The sequence below is a fragment of the Prionailurus bengalensis genome, chromosome A2 (genome assembly GCF_016509475.1).
Source record: "Prionailurus bengalensis isolate Pbe53 chromosome A2, Fcat_Pben_1.1_paternal_pri, whole genome shotgun sequence".
Taxonomy (NCBI): Eukaryota; Metazoa; Chordata; class Mammalia; order Carnivora; family Felidae; genus Prionailurus; species Prionailurus bengalensis.
The window spans coordinates 15,410,345-15,427,306 of NC_057348.1; the positions used below are offsets into that span (position 1 = coordinate 15,410,345).

Here is a 16,962-nt window from a genome sequence, read left to right on the forward strand (position 1 = left end):
AGATAGTCACCGTGTAGGGGGCTGAATCCCCTAGAACAAATATGGATGAAATGCTGTGGGGAGGAAGTGGGGCCACAAGAGATTTTCCGCTTTCTATTTGATATTTGCTGTTCCCTTTGATATTCTTTAATGAGCATGGTTATCTTACAAGGGAAAACTTAAAATTTTTGCAAGGAAAAGCTATCTGGGGAGTCGTGCCTCTGGGACAGTTGGGAAAGGCTCCATTAAAGAGGAAATGTCTGGCATGGGTTTTGAAGGACAAGGTTAAACTTACCGGAAGAGGAAGAGAAAGGCCCTTCCTTGGCTGCTGCGAGTCAGTCCCTTTTACCCCATTGCCCGTTACCCCCAAAGCTTACTCTTTACTCTTTAGCAACGTGTCATCTGTGGAACGAGGTGGGGATGATCGCGATACCTTCTTTTAACCACTTACAGAGCGGCAGGGTTAAAGAGGGGTCGACAACATGGACCACTGAGCCAGATGGCCAGGATTCGAATGCCAGCTCTTAACGCTTGCCAGCTGTGTGCCCTTTGACTAGCTACCCAGCCTCTCTAAGACCTAGTTTTCTCTCATCTGTAAAATGAGAATAAAACGGTACCTGCCCATTGGCCCGTTACAAGGATTCAAAGAGGATAGCTGTGAAGCACTTAGCGCATGCCTGGCACATAGTACGTAACGCATAAATATTGGCGATCGCGAGCGGCTGGCTGGACCCTGTTCACAACATCTCCTGAGAGCCCACTGTGCCCATCTCTGCCCAACTCTGTGTTTACTGGTCACCTCAGTAGCTTGAAATCCAGCCACGGCGGGAGTATTCATACCCCGGGAGTCAGCAAGTGCTCCAAACCTGGGCTTGTTCCTCCAGAGAGGCAGTTGTTAAACATTCACTGGCACTCCCAGTGGCTGCTGCTGTGATTAACCTGCTGGGGCCCATACCTGCCACCTCCCAGTTCTTTGTCACGATTTCAGAGAGGTACGCGCGTCAGTTGTCACAATTGGTTTGAAAATTGATGCTGAACTGACTTTGGCAAGAGGTATTCCTAAAAAGGAAGTCAAGTTATGACGGCTCTTTGTCAATTGAAGAGTTCATAACTTTATGGTGTCAGATGCAGAGATCAGCGTTCCACTTTAATAGTCAAAACTATTCGTCTTCCTGGTTTCTGTCGGGTGTTATTTTCCCCAGACGTTGCTTTCCATCATCGCTGCTGTGTTTATTAGAAAGGGACGGTGCAGAGTGAGCTGGCTGTTTGCCTAAAGTATCATTCTCGCTGAATGATTCTTGCTGTGGTTCTTTAACTAGATTTATCTGACGGGTTTTTTACACGCCAACTTTTTTTGAACAATTAGCGAGTGCATGTAAATTGCCGAAGGTGTAAGCTTTTATGGCAAAATTGTACATTTATGGTAGGGTACAGGTGGTTGAGCGGGTGTAGGTGGGATTCTGATTCCCTTGGATGGGATGAGATGTTCCAGAGGAAGCCCAAGGCAGAGCTCCAGGCCCAGAGCTCCTCAGACCCAAGAGACCAAACAGAGACCCCTATAGTAACTGGAGGCCAAGTCAGGCTGGATCCAGGAGCTGGACAACCTGCATTTGAACCGCATTCCGCCGCCTTCTTGCTGAGTGACCTTGCACAAGTCATTTCATGGCTCTGAATCCTACTCATTTTTAAAGTAGGGATAACAGCAATCCTTGCCTCATGGGGTTGTTGTGTGGGTTAGATGAGATGGTACGTGCGTGTGACATGACAATAATCCCTTCATAAGCGTTAGCTGTGATTATTATTTTATTTTATTAAAAAAATTTTTTTGGGGGGCGTCTGGGTGGCTCGGTCGGTTAAGCATCCGACTTCAGTTCAGGTCATGATCTCACAGTCCGTGAGTTCGAGCCCCGCGTCGGGCTCTGTGCTGACAGCTGGATCCTGGAGCCTGCTTCGGATTCTGTGTCTCCCTCTCTCTCTCTGCCCCTCCCTTGCTCATGCTCTGTCTCTCTCTGTCTCAAAAATAAATAAAAACATTAAAAAATTTTAAAAGAAATTAAAAGAAAATTTCGTTTTTGCTTATTTTTGAGAGTGAGACAGAGTGTGAGCGGGGGAGGAGCAGAGAGAGAGGGAGACACAGAATTGGAAGGAGGCTCCAGGCTGTGAGCTGTCAGCTGAGATGTGAGATCATGACCTGAGCCAAAGTCAGACACTTAACTGACTGAGCCACCCAGGCATCCCATGTGGTTATTATTTACATTGATTTGATTTACTCTGGGAGGTCAGTCACTGCCGTGTAATAAGTGAACCCTACTCTCTTTGGCCTGGAGCACACTGCACCCAGTTACATCTTCAGAAGCAGCTTAACTGCAAAAATTGCTTGCAGTTTGTATTACCCATCCTATGATTTGATGGCTGCCTAATACCACTTTTTTATTTTAAACTTAAAGTCTTTTCTTTTTATGTTTATTTTTACTTTTGAGAGAGAGAGAGAGAAAGTGGGGACAGAGGATCCCAAGCAGGCTCTGCACCGACAGCAGAGAGCCCGACACAGGGCTCGATCTCATGAACTGTGAGATCAAGACCCGACCCAAAGTGGACACTTAGCTGACAGAACCACCCAGGTCGCCCCTAAAACCACCCTTTGCTTTTTGGTTTACGGTGCATCTAGGGCTCGCTTTGTTTCTGACTTTCAGTTGTTCTGTTTAAGATGATGAGCTTTTTGGGGCATCGTCCAGGTTCTGCTGAAATTAACTCCTTGTTAATTTTCATAAGCCATATTTAAGTCAGATCATCCTGTCTAGCACTCCAAACTTGGTGAAAACGTGTCCAGCCGGTTTTTAAGTGATATGGCAAAAGAGAAACAAATCTCGCTGTAATTGTCAACAACATGAAAACCTGTTGAGCTTCCTGTTGTTTTAAAATCCATTCCCAGTGTCAGGACTAGTTCCAGAGATGGAGCAGGGGAGGATTCAGGTCAAGTTCAATGGTCCTCACTCTAGGGAGGGAAGGAATATCTAATCTGGAATAACAACAGGGTCTGACATATGTATTCATTCATTTATTCACTATATAGTCATTGAGTGCCAGCTTTATTCTTTTTTTTTTAATTCTTTTTTTTTAATGTTTATTTATTTTTGAGAAAGAGAGAGACACAGAGCGTGAGCAGGGGAGGGGCGGGGAGAGAGGGAGACACAGAACCCGAAGCAGGCTCCGGGCTCCGAGCTGTCAGCACAGAGCCCGACACGGGGCTCGAACCCATGAACCGTGAGATCATGACCTGAGCCGAAGTCAGATGCTTAACTGACTGAGCCACCCAGGTGCCCTGCCAGCTTTATTCTAAACCCTGGGATTTCTATCGTATTAAATAGACCTATCAGAGTCTTAGGTTCAGCATCAGTCAGTGGGCCTAAGGAAAGCCCAGTAAGCTCTGCCTTTTTCTGGAACTTGTTAACATGTTGATTATTTTGCTTTGTTCTTGAGTGGAAGTATGTGAAATAATTCTAAGGTACACGAAGAACAGTGTGGGAACTAAAAGGCGGAGGGACCCGGGCAGCAGTTCTGCTCTCTACAAGGCCACCAGTGACCTCCACAGAAATGCCTCTGTCCTCAACTTTCTCCACCCCAGCCACATGCAATGCAGTAGAGAGCATTTCTCCTTCTGTAACACACTCTACTCCCGGCGCAAGACCCCACATTCCAGACTCTCCTCCTGCATTTTGGCCTCCCCCTCCCAGTGTATTCCACAGATTTTCCTGCTCCACTCCGTCTTTTGCATACTCGTTATCAGGTTGAGGAAGTTCCCCTTTACTCCTAGTGTGCTGAGAATTTTTATCGTAACTGGGTGTTGGTTTTTGTGAAATGCCTTTTCTGCGTATATTGAGATGGAATATAGTTTTTCTCTTTTATTCTGTTAATGTGATATGTCGATTGATTTTTTTTTAAATCTTATACCAGCCTTGTGTTCCTTGTGTTCCTGAGTTCGTTTGGTCATAATATTATTTTTTTAACGCATGTATTGCTGTATACAATTGGTTAATCTCCCTATGTTCATGAGAGTACTGCTCTGTAATTTTCTTCTTCTTAAAAATTTTTTAATGTTTATTTATTTTTGAGAGAGAGAGAGAGAGTGAGAGAGTGTGAGCACCACACAAGCGGGGGAGGGGCAGAGAGAGAAAGGTAGGGGGGACACAGAATCCGAAGCAGGCTCTAGGCTCTGAGCTATCAGCACAGAGCCCGACGGCTCAAACCCAAGGACCGTGAGATCATGACCTGAACTGACGTCTGGCTGTCAACCAACCGAACCACCCAGACGCCTCTGTAATTTTCTTCTCTAATGTCTTCATCTGGTTTTGCTATCGGGGTTATGCTGGCTCGTAAAACAAACTGGATGTTCCCTTCTTCCTGTTTTCTGAAAGCGTTGTGTATTATTGGTATTCTTTCTTTCTTACTTTCTTACTGTTTAATACTGTTTAATAGTTCGACGCGGGGCTTGAACTCATGAACCACGACCTGCGCGGAAGTTGGAAGTCTAACCGACTGAGTCCGCCAGGCGCCCCGCCTCACTCCATCTTTCTACATGACTTTCCCAACTGTTGAGGCCAGCAATGAATGCCGTTTTAGCCTGTGCTAATTTGTCATGTGGGAAACGGCATCTAATTTTGTTTTTAATTTACATTTTCCAGAGTACTGTCCTAGTGAGGCGGGGATATTTTCATATGTTTGTTGTATTTAATTTTCTTCTTCTCCGAGTGGCTTGCTCGCGTTATTTGCCAAGTTCCTCTTGGGTTGTTGGTCTTTTTCCTGTTCCTCTGCAGAATGCTTTATACAGCCTGCATTATTGATTCTTTGTTGGTTAAACGCAGTGCAGATGTCTTCTCCCAGTCTGTGGTTTGTCCTTGATTTTGTGAGCCTGGCCAGACCACAAGTTGTAATTTGGGGGTGAGAATGGGTGAGAATGATGATTTGGAAAGTTCAAAATAGCTTTTTCTTTGGTTTCCTCTTATAGTAGCAAGTAAGTCGTGCATAGAGGGAAGAAGTGAGACAGGAGGTGAGACAGGTGGGTCGGTGTGACCCCCCCATGCTCTCCCTCATTCATGGAGACGGGCCTAAAAGCCATGGCCATCACCTTTCTCTTGGGGAAAGCTAACGCCACAAAGAGCTAACAAGGCACGGACACACCCAGGTTAGACGCGGACTTTGTAAATGGAGAGACGGGTGGTTTGGAGGTGAGGAATCGATCTGGAATGAGGGCTTTAGTCAATGCGGTGATGACACCCGCCCGTCCCACCTCACAGATTTGTGGCAGGGTTCCCGTGAGGCGATCGTGAGAAAAACAGTCGTGCAGTTTCCTCGTGTAACCCAATTAATGGTAGCGAGAATAAGTTAGTCCTGACGTTTGGATGTTTTAGCAGGGGCTTCTTGAAGCCAGAGATCAGTTCTTCTCTTTCAAAAATCAGAAAAGACTGCACTGCCAATTGGCTTCTTCTTAAACTCATATAATGTCTGATGACACATTTAAAGCTTAGCACAGACGGCGATTTTGTCGTGTTTTCGTACGTTGTATGCACAGAGGATTGGGAAAGAAAACGACCCAGCTCCCACCCCGGCTGGTCTCCTGGCACCCTCTGGGACAGAGGCAGAGTGATGAAGGCATCAGGATGCCCGGTCTCCCCCACAGGCCTGGGCTTGGACTCCTCTGTCTCAGGCCAGAGGCCTCCGGGTGCTGCCCGCGTCGGGTTTCCTGCTTGGGCCTCTTTGCTGTTTGCTGTAGAGGAGGAGGAGGAGGGAAATGGAGGCTCTGGGCCTGACAGCTGCCTGATCCTAGTGTGATGACCCGCAAATGCGAGGAGGCGAGGGGAGTTGTGAGCAAGGGCACAATGACACGTGTGTCATTGGTTTTCCGTCTGCCGGCCGGGCCGCGGGTGTTCGCGAAGCGCCCCGAGGGGCATCGCGTGGCCTTCAGTTTTCAAATTTTCGAATCTCTGTAGCCTCTAAAGAAGTAGAGAGCGGATTTCCAGGGCTCGTCCCCTCCCGGGTAATTTGAAGGGAAGAATGATCGCTGGTCCAGTATCTTGATTAGAAAGTGGCCGATTCATCCGCCTTCCCGGGGCAGGTCTGCCCTGGGCCTCAGTACCGGTACCGTCGTTTGGATTTTTTTTTACTCTGGAGCATTCACTTGGTTTTGCTCCACAGGTGTGTAAAAATGGGGGGTTATTAACACCTGCTGAACAACATTAAATGGTATGTGTCTTCATTTCTTGGAAATAAAGTGTTGAATCTAGTCCAGGGAAACTATGACACTCTGAAAATAGCAATTTTTTGAGCAGCGGTAACCATGGTTGCTCTCAGTTAGAAGCTCGGTTGGTTTCAAATATGAAGTTTTGTTTCATGATGAAAAGGCCAGAAAGCTGGTCCTTCCGAGGGGATTGGCCGGCCCTTTTGTAGTAACAACTGTGCTAATTCTCTTGCCGTCCGGAAGGCAGGCGGCCAGCTGCCCCAGCTTCCTTCTGTGCCACCTTAAAAAGTTTCCTTACCTCGGTTGGATCTTACTTCCTGTGTCGGAGGAAGAACCGTTCCTTTGCCTGTTCTTGTTGTTTTTTTTTTTTTCCTTCTTAAAAACTGTATTTTTAACTTGTACATACAATTCCATATTTCCACCCCCTTGAAAAAGAAGAAATACAGGGACGCCTGGGTGGTTCAGTCGGTTGAGTGTCCGACTTCAGCTCAGGTCGTGATCTCACAGCTCGTGGGTTTGAGTCCCATGTTGGGCTCTGTGCTGGCAGCTTAGAGCCCAGAGCCTGCTTTGGATTCTGTGTCTCCCTCTCTCTCTCTGTCCCTCCCCGACTCACACTCTGTCTCTATCTCTGTCTCTCTCTCTCAAAAATAAATAAACATTAAAAAGAGAAGAAATCTAGCATAGACGAGGTTGTGGGCCCCTTTGACCACCCGCTCCTGACCAGGCCCTTCTGGGCCGTGATCTCTGGCATGTTCCAGGCTAAGTCCCTTGAGAGCCTTATGTTGTCGCATGTAACTGTGCCCTCCCCTGTATGCCTTTCTGCTAGTCCTCTTGCCATCCGTCCGGCCTGCCAACCCTGAGACGCCCACGGCTCCGTTCAGAGGGAGGCGGAAGGCCCTGTCACGGTGAGCCATGGGCATGTGGCCCCGTCCACACCAGAGGCTGGCCTAGCCCTGGCTCCCAGGCCCTGCCTTCTGGCCGGCTCTGGTCTGAGTTGCCAGGTCTCTGACCCCTGTGTTTCCTCCTCTTCAGTAGCTGTCCCTGATTCCCCTTTGATACCCCAAGTCATGGTAGGTTTGTGGCCTTGCTGGAGTTCCTGGGCGGCCCGTGGCCAGTTCGCTGTCAGCTCCAGCCCCTGCTTTGCTTTTCGTAGCACGATGACCCCTGCAGGCCACGTCCCCCAAGCCCTGGTGTCAGCTGGCCTCCAGCTTGTTGGGGACGAAAAGAAACTGGCAAGACTGGCACGCAGGAGGAAAGGAGAAGCCGGAGAATTTCTAGTGTCTTCTTCACCGATCTGGTTCCATCTGGGCAGACCCACCTGTTTCGGTTTCTATACCTGATCTCAGCCTTTCGGCTGTCACCTCCCCTTTCCGCCTTTGTTCCTTTGGTCTGGAGGTGGTGGTGGTGTCCTGCCCTTCCAAGTTTTGGGGATGTTGTGCTGTGCCTCTTGGCGTCAATTAAAAGTGAGAAGAGTTTAGAGTGTTTGTTAGGAGAACGGCAGGAAATGATGTTTTTTTTTTCACACACTGGAAGTTTATTTTCTAGATTTCCAAGTTAGAGCTGCTAGGGCTTTGTCTCTATTCTTTTTTTTTTTTTTTTTTTTGCAGAAAGCACTCCGTCCAGGGGCGCCTGGGAGGCTTCAGTCGGTTAAACATCCGACTTCGGCTCAGGTCATGATCTCTCGGCTTGTGGGTTTGAGCCCCGTGCCGGGTTCTGTGCTGACAGCTCAGAGCCTGGAGCCCGCTTCGGATTCTGTGTCTCTCTGTCTCTCTCTCTGACCCTCCCCGGCTCACACTCTGTCTCAAAAATAAATAAACATTAGAAACAAAATTAAGAAAAAAGAAAAGAAAGCACTCCTATCCAAGAAGAATTAACTCCCAGGGAACTGAGAGAGCCCAGGTGACCCTAACACATAAATCCAGATGTTGGCTTTGTTTTTTAGGCCAAATTGCCTAGTTGGCATGGGTGAGCGGTAGGTATAGTTACTTATTGGAACTGTGGGAGGATTAGACCAAGTTATGGGGCGCCTGGGTTGCTCAGTCGGTGAAGCATCCGGCTCTTGATTTTGGCTTAGGTCATGATCTCACGGTTTTGAGTTGGAGCCCTGCATTGGGCTGTGTGCTGACAGCTCTCATTGGAATTCTCTCTCTCCCCCTCTCTCTCTCTCTCTCTGCCCCTTCTGCTCGCACTCTATCTCAAAAATAAATATTTACAAAAATTTTTTTAAAAATAAATAAACCAAGTTACGGTGATAGAAAGGAATAGGAATTTCAGAACCAAAAAGGAGAGTTTAGAGTTCTCCCGGTGAACGTTGTAGATAGTCTCGGCCATAGGAAACCACAGGCGAGAAAGCGGGCATCCCATACCTGGAATGGAGGTATTTGATGTGGTGTCCAAGAGACCAAGAGGTGAACGAGGCTGGCATAGGAATCACCTGACACGTGTCTTTTTTTTTTAAATTTAAAAAAAAAAAATTTTTTTTTTTAACATTTATTTATTTTTGAGACAGAGAGAGACAGAGCATGAATGGGGGGAGGGCCAGAGAGAGAGGGAGACACAGAATCTGAAGCAGGCTCCAGGCTCTGAGCTGTCAGCACAGAGCCTGATGCGGGGCTCGAACTCACGGACCGTGAGATCGTGACCTGAGCGAAGTCAGACGCTCAACCGACTGAGCCACCCAGGCGCCCCCTGACACGTGTCTTTTACATAGATGGGCTGTAACAATTTGACCAGCACGTAGAATCTGCTGCCTGGAAGGAGGGGACAGGCTCTGTTATTTCATGATCTTGTTCGAGGTCTCCCCTCGGTTCCCTCTTGACGGTAGTGAATCCTCTCTAGCACAAGAGTGAGCTCTGCACTTGGCCCCTGGGTCTCTGGAAACCCACGTACCGGAGCGATGGGACCCTTTCCTCTTCCATAGAGAGTTGGCTCACGGAACCTTTATTCCAGTGATTGGCCCGTGGCGGAAGCAACCGTTCTGACTTCAAGCTGCGGAAAGGCCCTCCCGCGGGCTGTATTCTAGGGCAGGCATTTGCTTTTTGTCAGGCTTTGGTAAGAATGAAATATTAAGAAGCTTTAAGATTTTCTAACTGTGTTTTCATAGACAGCTTGGGTAACATGTGGGCTAAGACTCTTTTCATGCTAATTTCATCTGAAAACAAAAATAGAAAAATATTACGTAAATCCAGACTGGTTTTTGTGACTGCCTCTGTATTGGCTTTATTTAAAAATACGGACAGCATCTAACAGAATGTTAATAGGCAGGAGCGTTGAACCAGTGCCATTTTGGCAGTTCCAACAAAGAAACCAAGTGGTAATTAAGTTTTCCCCTTTCTCGTGGAACAGTTACACAACAGTTCCATTTTTCTGCCAGTGAAGCAGCCTCGGGAGAATTGAAGCACAGCTGGAAGGTGCACTCCTGTGTCGTCCGTGGAAGCATTGCAGAACTTTCTAGTAATCCAGCATAAAGCCCCAAAATGGGACTTCTTCCTTCCTTTCCTCCCTCCCTCCCTCCCTCCCTCCTTCCTTTCTTCTTTCCTTCCTTCCTCCCTCCCTCCCTCCCCCCTTCCTCCCTCCCTCCCTCCCTCCCTCCTTTCCTCCCTCCCTCCCTCCCTCCTTCCTTTCTTCTTTCCTTCCTCCCTCCCTCCCTCCCTCCCTCCCTTCCTCCCTTCCTTCCTTTTCCTTCCTTCCTTCCTTCCTTCCTTCCTTCCTTCCTTCCTTCCTTCCTCTCTCTCCCTCCCTCTCTCTGTCTCTCTCTCTTCTTTCTTTTCAAAAATTAAAGGAGAAGAGAGGAAAGGCTGTGATGCTTAACAGTTGTTACAAGGGAATCTTTTTCATCTATGGATTAAGCAGTGCTAAAGAGAAAGCTATATCCTCGCGAGTGTTTGTTTTACTTAGGATTCTTGGCCACCATGGACTGCAACCCGGGTCAGACCGGCTTAGCCAAAAACGGGGGGTGGGAGGGGGTGGGTGTGTTTTTACAGATCCTGATGTGCCTCACAGAATCAAAGGGAAATGTTGCAGGAAGAGGCCCATGGGGATGGGGACCAGGTCCTTGAAGGCTGCCTGTGTCCCCAGTCTCAGTGTGCACACCAGCTGTGCTTTCTCAGACATCTCCTCCAGGTGGAAGGTGGGCTCACCAGGAGCCCTGGGCTCGTATCCTTGTTCCTCCTGGCCAAGGAGAAAGGAGTCAAGAGTGTGCTGTTGCCCTCCCCGTCTTTGTTGCCCCCACGCCCTACAGACCACAGACAAGCCCAGAGAAGGGTTCAGACACGGGTAACCGGAGGGACGGATTTTGCGACTGGCAGCCCCCAGCAGGACTGTGTGAAGTTAGAGGAGGAGCAGTTTCCAGAAGGGGAGGCCGCTGTGGGGGAGGATGAGGCATTTTGGGCCTGCCACATTTAGCAAGAGGAAGGGAGACCTCGGGTCTGGAAGATCAACGAGATTGGGTTGTGTCTGGCCGGGTTCCTAAAACTTCAAAGAACAGATACTCCTGGGGGAATGTCAGGATGTTTTCAAAAGCCATACACACGTGCTTACACGCACACACACACATACTTATGTATTTTGTACATGATATGTTAAACAAACAAAAAAAAAAAACGCAGGTCATAAAATAGTGTATATCAGGTTCTATTTCCGAAAAACATAACCCATCTGGCTCCCATATATGTGTGCACATATTTGTATATCTATGCTTGAGTGAGAATGACGTGGAAAGATTCAGAGGCTGGTGGTGGTCTCAGGTAAGTCAAAGAGTTGAGAATGGGGGTCGGGGCCACAGGGAGAGAGGGTCAGCTTTGCTTTTGATGTATCACGTGTTGTATCGTTGCATTTGTTAAAAAATTTTTTTTTTTTTTTTTTACATTTATTTATTTTTGAGACACAGAGAGAGCACAAGTGGGGAGGGGAGGAGAGAGGAGACAGAATCCAAAGCAGGCTCCAGGCTCCGAGCTGTCAGCACAGAGCCTGACGCGGGGCTCGAACTCACAAACCGTGAGATCATGACCCGAGCTGAAGTCGGACGCTTAACCGACTGAGCCCCCCGGGCGCCCCGATTGTTTCATTTGTCAAAACGAGCTCGTATTACGGTTGTACCTTGGGAAACATCCCGTTAAGGAGGAAGAAAGGACCCGGTTCAGACTTAGCTCAGGACGGGTGTGGACGGAGGCACCGAAGGTGGCGGTGGGGTCACCTCAGGCCGGAAGTCCAGGGCTTCCCAGCGGGATGCCGCAAGAGCAGCCTCTCCCAGAGCGATAGGAAGCTGAGGTGCCCGCAGGGCTACGTGTTCCCCGAGCCTGAATCTCTTCCAGAAAGCACACCCGAGTGGGTCAGACTCACCACCACCCCCAGGGTGGCCAGGTCCACGAGGCGATGTGACCCTGCTGGGAGCAGTCAGAGGCAGGGCCCGGGTGGCTGCCTCCTCGTGGGCTACCCGGCGACTCCCCCGGCTTCGGCCCGCGTGGCAGGAACGCTTGGGCTACTTTCAAGCGAAGCACCTGATACGAGCCATTGATTTTGCAGGAATGACTTTTCCTTTTATGGAAAAGCAGGCCAAATAGATGACTGGCCCTCTGAACCTCACGGTCTGTTCGGTTCGGTTAAGAACTTCTAGTGCCCGACACCAGCGTGCTGCAGACGGTTGTCACAAGCGGCCCACGCTCAGGAAGGCACAGGGCTGAGGACGTGGGTGAGGTCAAGGCGTCTCCCCGCCTGCTATCACAGCCATCCAGATAAATGTGGCCAAAGAGACCAGCTGAGGTCTTGACGGGGGAGCCAGTGGTGGGCAGTGTTGTGGGTGCTGAAGACCAGGTGGCAGGTGGCCGATGGCCAGCGCTGCCACGTATGGGGTGCCCGTACTGGGCACCGTGCTGGGTGTGCCGCTGACACGGCACGGCACGTCCACGATGCGAGGTGGCCGCTCAGTCACGAGTGGAGTAAGTAAGGTGCCTCGGGTCCCACTGCCAGTGAACGGCAGGCTTGGGTTTGGGGCTGTCCCCCGCCGGCCACACAGCCTCCTGAAGAGCGAGCCTCTCCAGGCATTTCCCACTCACTAGCCAGAGGGGTTTGAGCGGCTCTGATTTGGGTTAGGTGCATGGTCTTTGTCTTTAGATGGGATGATTCCAGCAGACTCCTCAAACCCATTTAAAAAGTAATGTGCCCAGCAGAATGGGGACTCTAGGACAAGTGGCTCTACTCCCTGGAAGGGGCATGCCTGTTTTCTTCCTGCTTCCTGTTAAGTGGGGCTAGGGGGAGAACAGATCTGGCGGCTGGGAGGGGAGACGAGTCCAGTTTGGGACACTTCAAGTCATGGGTGCCTAAGGACCCGAGGCAGAGATGGTCATGGGCGATACTCATGTGCACTTCAGAGAGTTCTCGTGCCAGACAGAAAGATGGAAGAAAGCTCCAGGTGCATGGTGGGAAAGAAATAAGAGCTAAAACAAACAAACAAACAAAAAACCCATACGTAAATAATATGATCCCGATCTCTAAAAATTGGATATAAATTTGCCAAATTTAACTGGTTATGTATGGCCGTGTGGTAGAGTTATAAGTGAGTTTTGTTTTCTCCTGAATATTTTTCTCTGCGTACCCAGTTATTTATGGTGAAAATGAATTACTCCAAATATCAGAGGGATACTTTTTTTTAACAAAAGAAAACCAGACCTGTTTCTCTCGTGGAAAATGTCCTGTTTTGATGCTCACGTGTGATGAGGTAGTGGCAGTAAATGCCTCCGAGTATTGGTCACTGTCCTGAGGAAATGTGTGTCAACAAAAGCTCAGGTCGTCTGTATGATTACAAGCGAGACTGTCCCTTGGTACCACAGTACGTGTGTCAAGCCATGGTTCCTGTTCACAGCATGTAAGTCAGGCTGACGGAACTTGGTGTGGAAGCTGCGAGCTGAGCTACGTAACGGGTTGTCCATTTGCCGAAATGGATGCTTTACTGGCCCATCCTGGCCTAAGGTAGTTAATCACTCCTGGTGTGATCTAGGGAGGCGGCTCACTCTCGCTGGGCCACAGTTACTTAAACTGTCAAAGTAAAGGGGGGCGGGGGTGGAGGACCTAGCTCAGAAACCTTTTTGAGCTCTAAGATTTTAGGCCTCCCTGTTCTTCAGAGAATGGGAACATCTCACAGGAAGTGATTCAAAGTGGCTGCTGCAGCCTTGAGAGGTGGCTAGTGCGACTGAGGAACTGAATTTTTCATTTTAATTAAGTTTAAACTTATACAACGGCATGTGGCTAGTGGCTACCATATCGGACAGCACAGCTCCTTAAGTGGAAGATACTAATATGAGGGGAGCATTTTAAAGGCCTGTACATTTTTATATGTACATACTTTTGAAATCACAAGAAACTCTAATTTCAGGAAAGCAGCTTGGTTTCATTAGAGACAGTACAGGCCAGAAGAAGAAGGAAGTAAAGAGTAATCACAAAAAATAGTCCACTCAGAGAAAATTGCTGTTGGCACCACAGTGTGTACCTTCTAATTTCTCTCCTCTGCATACCTCATAGTAGCCAACTGGCTTTCAAAAGCATCGTTTGGAATCATCCAGAAAGGGATATGTTAGTAGGAGAGAACGCCTATTTTTTGCCCAGAAGACACTGCTGATAGAGGTTTTATTTATTTATTTTTATTTATTTATTTTTTGATAGAGGTTTTAGCAATCTGCCATGACCGATGTTTCTCTTCCGGGTGCTAGGTCATCAATCCCATGGGATGGGATGCGTTTGGACTGCCTGCCGAAAATGCAGCAATCGAGCGGAATCTACATCCAGAAAGTTGGACGCAAAGGTATGTATTTATAGGCGTATTCAAACACACACAGAAACCTTAAACATGTGTACTAATCTGGGTATGAGAAACAGAGAGCCAAGCAAACAAAACATTGCAGTCTGCCAGGCGATAAACAGCGTCATGTATATTGGCGTTTGGCTTTTAGCCTGCTGTACTCTTTGCTGAGAAATGACAAAGAAGGTTTGGGGTATTCATTGATGTGTTCCGTCTGATGCTTTGTTGTTCGCAAAGTTATTCTTCCCCTGAGGATTTGCATTTGGAAGGCAAAAGAAGGAGAGGGCTGCGTTTGTTCAATGTCTACAATGCTTCTCATCTTCTTGACCATAGTGTGAGCTGTATCTGAGTCCCACATTGTAATTTTCTCTGAAAATTCTGTTAATTTTTGCCTTCGCCGTGCTAGAGCAAGAGGAACTTAGGCATTCAATGTAGAAATATATGGCCAATATATTTTGGGTATGGCTTTCTCCGAGGGGGGGGGGGACACACTCCCAATTCCACCTGTGCCTCCGGCTTCCACATATGTGCGTACCGGCAGTGCCCATCCCTCGTACCAGAACGCAGTGGAATGTTCTGGGCTCACTCCATCAGCCTCTTTCACAAAGATCGGCGGCCCTTCCATACCCCATGCCTCTAGAGATGTACAAGGGCAGTTCCAGGGCCTGTGTCCACTGTCTTTCACCTCCCTTCACTTTATCTTGCCAACGCTACATTGTAGAAGCGTCCACTACACCTTTTTTTCCCTCTTTTTTCTCCTAACCCCCAGCTCCCCCTTTTTCCGTTATGGTTAATTCCAGATTAAACGGGAATGATGAAAGAAGGAAGACAAGGTAGTCAAATAAAGTGGATCAGATATGGCACCAAGTTGACGTAAACGAGACCAATGATCGTTAAGTTATGATCCACGGGCCACATTTGGCCCTGCCTGATTTTTATAAATAAAGCTTTATCGGAACACAGCCATACCCATTTGCTTACATATTGCCCGTGGCTGCTTTCATGATACAGGGGCAGAGTTGAGTAGTTGTGACAGACCATATGGCTCACAAAGCTGAACACATTTCCCATCTGCCCCTTTACAGAAGTTTACCAACTCCTCCACTAGAAAATAGCAGTTAAGAAGGCGGGGGCGCCTGGATGGCTCAGCTGGTTAAGCATCCGACTCTTGATCTTGGCTCAGGTCATGATCTCTCAGTTCATGGGATTAAGCCCCACGTTGGGCTGTGTGCTGACAGCACAGGGCCTGCTTGGGATTCTCTCTCCCTCTCTCTCTGCCCCGCCCCCATGCATATTCTCTCCCTTTCTCTCTCTCTCTCTCTCCCTCTCCCTCTCCCTCTCCTCTCTCTCAATAAATAAACTTGAAACAAAGAAAAGACGATGGGCGCTGAATCAGGCCACCTCAGTGCAAATCCTATCTTTCCTTCTTGTTAGCCAATCATCTTGAGGAAATTACTTAGCGTCTTTGTGCCTCAGTTTCTCTCTCTGTAAAAGAGCAATAGCCATAGCCCCTACCTCATCTGAATGGGTGAAGATTAAGTGCTCTCTTAGTCAGTTGGCTGCTTTAACAAAAATCCCATGGTCTGGGTGGCTTATACACAGCAGACGTTTATTTCTTGTAGTTGTGGAGGCTGGGAAGTCCAAGACCAAGGTGCCCGCAGATTTGGTGTCTGTGAGGACCCCCCTCCTGGTTCATAGATGGCTATCTTCTCTCTGTGTCCCCACACGACGGAAGGGGCAAAGAAGCTCTCTGGGGTCTCTTTCGTAAGGCACTGAGCCCACTCAGGGGGGCTCTGCCCACAAGACCCAATCACCGGCCAAAGGCCTCATCTCTAAATACCATCACCTTGGAGGTTAGGTTTCAACATACGAACTTCGGGGGGACACCAACGTTGTCCGTAGCAAGCACTTTCCTGCAAAATGTCTAGAACAAAATAAAATAAGCTATTGCTGGCTAAGCAGAGATCACCTAGAGAAAAGAAAGACATATTACCTTATTTCCTATTATATGAAAGTTGATGAGTTCACTTCTTTCCTTCTATCCGAATTATTGGACAGTTTTTGATTTTAGCTTTTGACTGATAAGCACTAAACCAGGTTTCTTTCGGATTCCCACAATTTGTACATTAGGGGGTTTTCTCTTCAGTCGATTTTAAACTAATTTAAAGATTTTTTTTTAATGTTTATTTACTTGGGGGGGATGCAAAGAGAGACAGGGACAGAGGATCCAAAGCGAGCTCTGTGCTGAGAGCAGAGAGGCCGACGCGGGGCTCGAACTCACAGACCGTGAAATCGTGACCCGAGTCGAAGTCGGATGCTTGACCGACTGAGCCACCCAGGTGCCCCCTGGAAACCTTTCGAATAACCTAGACTTCTGCTGCTTCCTTTCACATTCCCAAAGTGCAGTTTGTGGCTTTCCCCCTTCTGAAAACCTAACCCTCTTCCCTTTGTTTCACAGCAATATTAAACACATGAGGAAGCAGCTTGATCGGCTGGGCCTGTGCTTCAGCTGGGATAGGGTAAGTCCACCCTTTCTCCTGGAAGTTTTTGTTTTAACGGAGGTCGTGGTTGCACAGGGGACGATGCATACTTACTTCATGTTCCTCCTCTTTGGGTTGGGAGAGGGCAAGGGAGGGAGGGAAGATTAGCACCCCACAAGTAAAAAATAGTATTCCCAGAGGATAATCTGCCTGCAAACAAGTAATTTTCTGTGGGATTAAACTAAGAGAGTTAACTTCTTATTTAAGGCCACAGCCGGCTGGAATTTATGTGTGTCAAAAGCTTTACTCAAGGATTTCTCCTCTTCTCTGCAATAATTGAAAAAGACTATTGGAATCTTTGTAAACATGATGAACTATCAACCCACTCGGGTTTTTTGAGGTGATTAGGTGTTAAGTTGATTAACCATTTATTTACCTTTGTTCCAAGTTTGAAATTGAGTCTCATAAGAAGCCAT

At 48.0% G+C, this 16,962-nt stretch overlaps 1 protein-coding gene across 1 annotated transcript in view; it reads left to right on the top strand.

Annotated features, from left to right (window-relative positions):
• LARS2 (leucyl-tRNA synthetase 2, mitochondrial) overlaps positions 1-16,962 on the top strand; it is a 171,442-nt gene that overhangs the window by 12,080 nt on the left and 142,400 nt on the right. The window contains 2 exon segments of the mRNA XM_043587211.1: positions 13,918-14,009; positions 16,465-16,525. Of these exon segments, the coding sequence (XP_043443146.1) occupies positions 13,918-14,009; positions 16,465-16,525 (153 nt within the window).